Source organism: Oryx dammah, unplaced genomic scaffold, assembly GCF_014754425.2.
Source record: "Oryx dammah isolate SB20612 unplaced genomic scaffold, SCBI_Odam_1.1 HiC_scaffold_26, whole genome shotgun sequence".
In the NCBI taxonomy this organism is placed as follows: domain Eukaryota; kingdom Metazoa; phylum Chordata; class Mammalia; order Artiodactyla; family Bovidae; genus Oryx; species Oryx dammah.
The window spans coordinates 14,137,937-14,146,561 of NW_024070210.1; the positions used below are offsets into that span (position 1 = coordinate 14,137,937).

Below are 8,625 nucleotides of genomic sequence, written 5' to 3' on the forward strand. Positions count from 1 at the left end.
ATACTGTATTTTGCCAAACTTTTTTCCCCTCAAACTGCAGTTCTAGGAAGCCACCATCATTCTAGATGTAATGATAGCTGTAATTAATCGTATCCTGCTTTCAGCCTACTAAATTGTAAATGTTCCATTAGCCAAATTTTCAGTTATCCATAGGACTCTTTGTCTCATTTCCCGTGAACAGGTAAAGACATTTCTGCTGTCATTTTATCATTATTGATATTCTGGAGACTCACCCTTTAAAATTGATCCCGTTCAGCAGAGGATTTAGAACCAAGGATTAGAAATTAGAAATGCTAGCATATTTTTGGTAGTATTATATTCTTGGTCAACTCATTTATCTGTTCTAATTTCCCCTGAGGAGATCTTGGCTAACTGCTTATATAGATACCAAATTTAGACTCCAGGATCCATGCAACATGCTATTGCTGCCATTTGCAATGAATAAAGCATCTTTTGTCTCCAATTTTGCAGGTGTAAAGAAGTGAATAAACGGAGACCCCGAAGTTTGCTAGAGAAACTACGCTGGGTGACCCTTGGCTACCATTATAACTGGGACAATAAGGTATTCAGATTTTCTTGCTAATTCCATTAATTTTCATTTTTTATGCTTCTTGGGCCCACATAGTTTGACTTCTTTCTGGCCAAGCTTAAAGTATCAGATTATCCATTTGTGGGAGGGTTTCTTTAATATATTCCCTCCTTTAAAATCCTTTTGATACAGAATCTGAAGAAGAATGAATAATTTATCAAGAGAAAAGTACTTTTTCTTGTGCTCTCAGATTATATTATTTCATCAGAACCCATTGATGCTTTCTCTGGGGAGGTTTCAGGGATATAGATTTTTCTTTCCTGTATTCATGAGGAGTTTTCAATTATAATCTTTAGTTCCATTGTTATTTAGTGTTTGTTGATTATTTATTTTCTACATAATGTGTGCCTGGAGTGAAAGAAGCTCCATGTACTTACACTGTTCTCTTCCGTCAACTCACAAAAGAACTTTCAAGATCTAGATTCCTTTGACTGCTATCTAAGGTCTGTGCAGGGGAGAGATGGGAAAGAATGTCTACAGTTAAAGTTCCATGTTTTCTTTCTTTCCTGACCCGTGCGCTTCAGAAAATGCCTCCTTTATCACTGACATCTCAGTGCCACTTCTCTCAGATGTTTGCCACCAAAAGGACTTAATTCTGAGGATAAACTGAATCAAATTGGCATGAACCATCTTCCTACTAACCAGTTACTTTTTAAAAGCTCTATAGTTTCAGTCAATCCAGCTTATTAATAAATGTATTAACTACTCAGAATAGTAATAAATGTTGCTCAGAACTATTCATGACATAAGCCTTATTTTCAGTGATACAGCTTTAATGGAAAACCAGACATCTGTATTTGGGGAAATGGCCATGTGGTTTTCTTCTGGTTAGACAGCCTGGATGTGAATCCTGCCTTCAATATGGCTAGTGTCTAACCTCACAAGACGATTATGAGGATTAAATGATTAATGCCTTTATAGTGCTTACACTAGTGCCTGACTGTTCTAAACAGTTAAATTCATTAACACAATAAATGTTAGCTTATTGGTTTTTAAGGTACTAGTTTTATTGTAGATACTGTTATTTCCCAAGGACCTCAAAGTTAGCCTCACTTACTAAGAAAAGCATGGTGTGAAAAGAGTCAAAACACACTGAATGGATTTGGTCAGGATAAAAGCCCAAAAGCTGACTTCTGTTACAGCAGAGGCGATCCAGTGCTGTAAGTGGTTGGTCTTGTGAAGGGCTAAAACAAAATGGTAGAGAAAACCTTCTCTAACTACACTCATAATTTTGAAAAATTAAATAGGAGCTCTCATTTGTAGTACAGGAAAAAAGAGAAGAAAAAAGTAGATTCCAACTGAAGAGGTTTGGCCATCCATCAGAGACTTTTCAGAAAAGTCTGATTTTTCTAATCAGATCTGAGGTTGATTGAATAACAGGAGGACTGAGAGAGGAGCATCAGACCAAGGAAGAGTGTCGGATGCTGCCGGCTCACATAGTCCTCAGGCTCAGCTGCTGCCTTGTTCTCAGAAATCACATGTGTTTTGTATGGAGTGTTCTGGCCTTTAAGAGTTGTGACCCTTAGGTACAAAAAATAGAGGCAGTTCAGGAAGGTAAGTGCTGAAAATTACTTCCATTTTAAGGTCCTGACTTGACCAGAGTGTAAGTCAGTTTAAATGTTTTGAGCGTGTCAGCCCATCAGATTGACCAATGAAATCACAGGAAGCTATGTTGCAGACTAGTTCTTAATCGATACACTTTCTGCCTTCTGTCCCAGGATCCCAACCAGGATACATTACATTTAGTTGGCATGTTTCCATAGGCACCTCTTGGCAGTGACAGAGTTCTGAGTTGCCTTTTTACCCTAAGAGAACTCTCATGCTTGGGATTAGAGTGGGCTCTCCTGGTAGCTCAGCTGGTAAGGAATCCGCCTGCAGTACAGGAGACTCCAGTTCGATTCCTGGGTTGGGAACATCCGCAGGAGAAGGGATAGCCTACCCACTCCAGTATTCTTGCGCTTCCCTTGTGGTTCAGCTGGTAAAGAATCTACCTGCAATGTGGGAGACCTGGGACCAATCCCTAGTTTGGGAAGATCCCCTGGAGAAGGGATAGGCTACCCACTCCAGTATTCTTGGGCTTCCCTGGTGGCTCAACTGGTAAAGAATCCGCCTGCAATGCGGGGGACATAGGTTTGATCCCTTAGTTGGGAAGATCCCCTGGAGAAGGAAAAGGCTACCCACTCCAGTACTGTGTCTTGGAGAATTCCAGGGACTGTGTAACTTGTGGGGTTGCAGAGTCAGACACGACTGAGTGGCTCTCAGAGAGAGGTGTGATTGCTCTGTACAGTTGACCCCGTGCAGAGTAAATTTGCCGGATCGGTCATTGCGTAGCACGGTGCCTACCATATTGTAGGTGCTCGGTGTTTTGAATTGGCTCCATATCAGATTGCTAGATGCCTCAAAAATGTGTGGCTATTAAGAAGACAAACTTTTACTTTTGTGTATAAAAAGCTTTATGTATAAAAGAAATAGGCTACAAGGGTATATTGTGCAACACAGGGAATATAGCCAATACTTCATAATACCTACAAATGGAGTATAATCTGTAAAAGTTTTGAATCACTGTGTTGTATATCTGAAACTAATATAATGTTGTAAATCAACTGTACTTCAATTAAAAAGCTTCTAAGGGCTGTGTTAATCTTACATGTAGTAGGGAGCAGACTTGCGGTTGCTGAGGGGCAGGGGGTGGGGAAGGAGGGATGGGAGTTTGGGGGCAGCGGGTGCAAGCTCTGGTATACAGAATGGATGGACCAGCAGCAAGGTCCTGGGCAGCACAGGGCACTATAGGCAGTATCTTGTGATAAACCGTAATGGAAAAGAATGTAAGAAAGAAGTACGCATAGGTATAACTGAATCCCTTTGCTGTACAGCAGAAACTAACACAACATTGTGAATCAGTCAGTCAATATACTGCCTATAAATTAGATGATTTTAAAGTGGTAATTAATCTTATGCCACAGTTTCCTCTTTTCCTGAGATCATTGTTTATTTTTCTTATTTTCCCTGCTTTTATCAAAGAGATACTCAGCAGATCATTATACACCTTTCCCTTCTGACCTGGCTTTCCTCTCAGAGCAAGTAGCTGCTGCCTGTGGATTTCAGGGTTTCCGAGCTGAAGCAGGTATCCTGAATTACTACCGATTAGACTCCACACTGGGGATCCATGTAGACAGATCGGAACTAGATCACTCCAGACCCCTGCTGTCATTCAGGTGAGTTGGGTCTAGGGATTTTGAATTACTTTTTATCATTTCATTCCTTTTTTATAAAGCATTTTTAAGCTTAAATAAATAAAAATGTTAAATTTTTTAAATGGGTGAACTCGATATCACTTCTGGGCATCTTAGCAATGTACCATAAGTAAAATTAACATCGACCTTTTGGGTAATGACCAAGTTACAATTAATATTTCTGTTTAAGATGCACGGATTCTGTCTTTTGTAATGAGAGGTATTGTGAGTGTCTGTGGAGTAGGTGAGTGGTAAAGGCCATAAGGCAAAGGGAGCGATCTTTCTGAAATAGAGAAGAGGAAAGCACAGAAGCCCGAGTAGTTTACTCTGCTTGTCTCCCTGAATGTAAGTTTATATTTTTGCAGAGTGCTGCACCTGTATCTCCAGAGGAAAGTGCCTGAACAGAATCTTCTTAACTGCCTTATCTTTAAAATGAACAGAAATGATAAATATCTAGTAAAGAACCCAAATAAATTTTTATTTGCATGTTTAATTGCTTCAAAATCTATTTTACAGCAGTTATGTGGTCTCTAATAAGTTTAAGTAGCAGACCATGGACTAGCCACTCACAGACACAAACCAGAAAAGACGGATCTTAGCACACTTTAAAAAGGAGGATTGGGGCTTCCCTGGCAGTCCACGGGTTAGGACTTGGTGCTTTCATTGCCATGGGCCTAATCGTGATCCCTGATTGAGGAATTAAGACCCCATGAGCCACACAGCACACACACCTCATCCCCACAGGAGTATTTGGAAGCAATAAGTATCAAGCTGAAATTAGAAAACTAGTGCAGTTGGCAGTTAACTTTCCCAACCGTGGCTAATAACAGAAACTTACTGTTGTGTGTTGTTTTGCTTTTTCATAGCTTTGGACAGTCTGCCATCTTTCTCCTGGGTGGCCTCAAAAGAGACGAAGCCCCCACCCCCATGTTTATGCACAGTGGTGACATCATGGTAATGTCAGGTTTCAGCCGCCTGTTGAACCATGCAGTCCCGAGGGTCCTCCCCAGTCCAGAAGGAGAAAACCTGCCTGGCTGCCTTGGGGTGCCTCCCCCAGCTGACCTCCCCAGAGACTCGGTGGTGGAGCCCTGTTCTGGGGAGGACTGGCAGGTGTGCGCCAGCTACTTGAAAACTGCTCGTGTTAACATGACTGTCCGGCAGGTGCTGGCCGTGGGTCAGGACTTCCCTTTGGAACCCATGGAGGAGAATAAAAGAAACATCACCACAGAAGGTTCCTGCCATCTGGATGATGACAATAGCCAAGTCAAACGAGCGAGGCTAGACCCTGACTGCTGAGACTCGGAGAGTCCATTCTTGTGCTCCGGCAGGTTCTACAGGAAATGGCTGTGCTGTTTTTATTGCCATCGACGTTAGCACCAAGACAGGCCAGAAACAGAGGCCGGGAAAAACTCATCACTGATCACACTGTTGCCTTAGAACTCATCCTGAAGAGGAAACTGATTAACCACTTTGTTCAGAGAAGTGTTGACATTGTCCAGTCCTGGTTAGGTTTTGACACTAATGTACGGAGAAGTCCAAGAAGGTATGACCTTCCACACGCGCCTTCTCAGCCTCGCCATCACCTTTGAGCGAGGTAGAAGTGCGTTTCCATGTCTCTGGAATCTTTAAATACCTCAAGTTTTGTTGATGGGAAACATTATTCTCCTTCTACCACCCTATCTAGGGATTTGTGGTAAAATTGTGGCTCCATGAACCGACCATTAGTCTTACCTTAATTCTTCCAATCAACGTTGAATTCTTTGGACTCCTCTGGTCTTCACAGAAGAATCCTATACACGTAACTGGAAATCACGTCTCCTAGAAAAGAGATTAATCCCAGCTATGTCTCTTGCCTAAAAGGTAAACACACATAAACCCAAAGAAAGAGGAACAGTAGTTTATCCCGATGTCTTTTGGGTCTGTAAACACTTCCGTTGGCTTTTAAATGCAATTTTAATTGTTGGACTAAAAAAATCCTAAGGGTATTCTGTAACTGTTTTCTCCATGAATAAACTTACTCAATTTTAAATTAAAGATCTGTATCTGCGTTTGAGGGTGAATGTATCTGGGATTAGTTTTTTCCTATTTTCAGTTGCTGTATTGTTCATGCTATTGAAGCCCTGTAGCTGTTTCTGCCCTTACTATTCTTTGTAGCTGTCTCACAGGAGAGAACATTCCTTGACATTCTAGTCACTCTTTTTTTGTTGTTGTTGGATTATAGACAGCATGGAAAACGCATGAAGCACTGAGTTTTAATCTATGTACCCCCACTACTCAGTATATCCTGAGCCTTTAAGTTGCCTTATGTTTCTCTGGACCTTAGTTTCCTCATTCATAAAATGAAGATAATGTTTACTACCATCTTCCTAGATGGATGTTGCTATGTCAAACAGTAATGGAAATTTAGTGCCCCTTTCTAGGAACATAATATTGCCAGTATTTTATTACTGTATAGACTCTTAGAAACACCCCAGCTTATCTGTGTGGATGACTGACCAGAAGCTGCTTTGTTACCTGCTGCTTGCGACACGACTTGCCAGACTTTGATTTCTCCTCTGTCCTGCCCTTTTTTTTTTCCTTGAGTGTTAAATAATTGAGTTTATATTGTAATCTTTGGTGGGGTTTTTTTTACAGGAATAAAAACAGATTCATCCTTTATGTGTAGCTGGATTCTAAAATTAGTTCATAATAGGATAATTTTATATAATTAAAATTACCACCAAGAAAAAAAATTCCTTAAATTTTCCATAATATACATTATATGAACACTGTGTGCATTACATGTGACTCACTGAAAACCAACATGTCATTCAGTAAATCCAGCGGTCAACTTGCCCTTCAGCATTTGAATAGGTTGTTCTTTAGTCAATGGATTGTCAGATGAAAGTGTTGGCTCGAGGCCAGGGACAGTGTTTTACAAACAGTGCGTGTTCAAACTGCTTATGGAGTGAGATACGTGCGCTGTGAGAAGCAGGCCCACGGAGAGGACAGCAGGCCCCTCACCAGCCAGGCTTCCTCTAGGCTGTGCCTGTGAACTCCTTCGGGAGGTGGAGGGGGCTCAGCAGGACTGTTTGCACAATTCAGTTCTCATTTTTATGTATATTTACTTCTGTGAGGAACATGTAGTTGAAGATGTATGTAATGCAACACCACTTTGACACAGGAAACTACACTACTCAAGAAAAAGGGAATAAACTGGTAATTACTCGCACCCAATTTTTAGTTGTCTACCAGAAATTTTCTAAGTCAGGAGTCAACAAACTATAACTCACCTCCTGTTTTCATACAACTATGAATAGTGTGTGCATTTTTAAATGAGGGGGCGGATTAGAAGAAGAATATTAGTGATGCATGAAAATTATATGAAATTCTTGTCCATAAATAAAGTTTTATTGGAACACAGCCACACTTAATTCATTTACAGGTTATCTGTGGTTGCTCTCATGCTAAAATGACAGAGTTGAATAATTGTAACACAGACCACATAGCCTACAAAATCTAAAAAGATATGATCCAGCCTCTATGGTAAAGGTTTGCCAACAGCTGGAAAGGAAACCAGGCCCCTCGAAAGGGACCTGAAACCAAGAGAAAAGACCAAGTGGAGGCTTTTTCTTTTCTTTATTATTTTATATCAAAAATGCCAGGATAGATCTTCAGTGTGATCTGAGATATCTGTTATCAAGAGTCGTGAATGTTAGGTCTGGGGAAATGGACACGCTAATACTCTGCAGGTGGGAATGTAACTTGCTATAACCTCTAAGGCTCACTTTGGCATCATGTAACTGTAATGAATTCTACATCCCAGTTTGGTCAGGGCAGTCCTCAGTGATGTTTCCTTTTCCTCTCAGAAGGTTCTGGTTTGATGACAAATTATATGGTCATCTTAATTATGTTTTAAAATCTGTACTGCCTGACCCAGTAAATTTCACTTTTAGTTGAGTCTAAGGAGGTAATTAGAGCTGTCTGCAAGATTTTTGTGGAAAAAGATAATAGTGAAAGTTTGAAATAAACTCCAGAGACAGGAGTTGGTTGATTAAATTCATATATGTATTCAGTAAATGGTTTTTGTGCACTATTCTTTCCACAAAGCACTTGGCTTTGTGGTGCTTATTTCCTTGTGGAAATGACAACCATACAGTGGAGAACTAAAGCCGTTAAAATTCACATCTTGGAAGAACAAGTAGAGACATGAGGAAAGACTTGTATTTAATGAGAAAATTCAGTTATGAAACCATGCATGGTAATCTAATTCTGTACAAATTGTTTACATATTTTAAAAAAGTGGAAGGCTTTGTATACCAAAGTGTGGATGATGGTGGGAGTATAATTGATGTTTTTTTTTTTAATTTGTGCTTTTCTGTATTTCTGATTTTTTGATTCAAAATCTTTTTAAATCATTTTAAAAATACAGCATGCTTGAATTTCTTTTAAAATAAATACTGTCTTACCTAGTAGTTCTGCCTCTGCTTGTAATAGAATATAAATCTTGGGACATCAACATTGTCTAACAAGAGGAGCTTGTTTGATGAAGCTGTTTAATGTAATAAAGATACTATATAAATGATATCACATTTTAAGATCTCTTCAGTGATCAGAAGAAATGCTCGATATGTTAACTGAAAAACAGCTTAAAAACAGTATATACAAGCATTTTACCAGTGTGTTTTGTATGTGCACAAGAAAGGCTGGAGGGTTAGAATATATCTTTCTACAGCGGCATAAATTGGTCTTTGGAAGAAGGCTTTGTGATGTGCTCTGGAAAGAGGCAGGCAAGGAACACAGTTCACTCAGCAGCAGCAGCTT

General features: G+C 40.0%; 1 protein-coding gene across 3 annotated transcripts in view; it reads left to right on the top strand.

Annotated features, from left to right (window-relative positions):
- Positions 1–8,388, top strand: part of ALKBH1 (alkB homolog 1, histone H2A dioxygenase) — a 25,310-nt gene extending 16,922 nt beyond the window's left edge. For 2 of the 3 annotated variants that reach the window (XM_040225996.1, XM_040225997.1), the window contains exons 4-6: positions 472–562; positions 3,611–3,804; positions 4,689–8,388. In XM_040225996.1, coding sequence (XP_040081930.1) covers positions 472–562; positions 3,611–3,804; positions 4,689–5,118 — 715 coding nt within the window. In that variant the 3' untranslated portion in view covers positions 5,119–8,388. The remainder of the gene's footprint in view (positions 1–471; positions 563–3,610; positions 3,805–4,688) is intronic. The other variant, XM_040225998.1, reaches the window with a different exon arrangement.
- Positions 8,389–8,625: the final 237 nt, after the last annotated feature.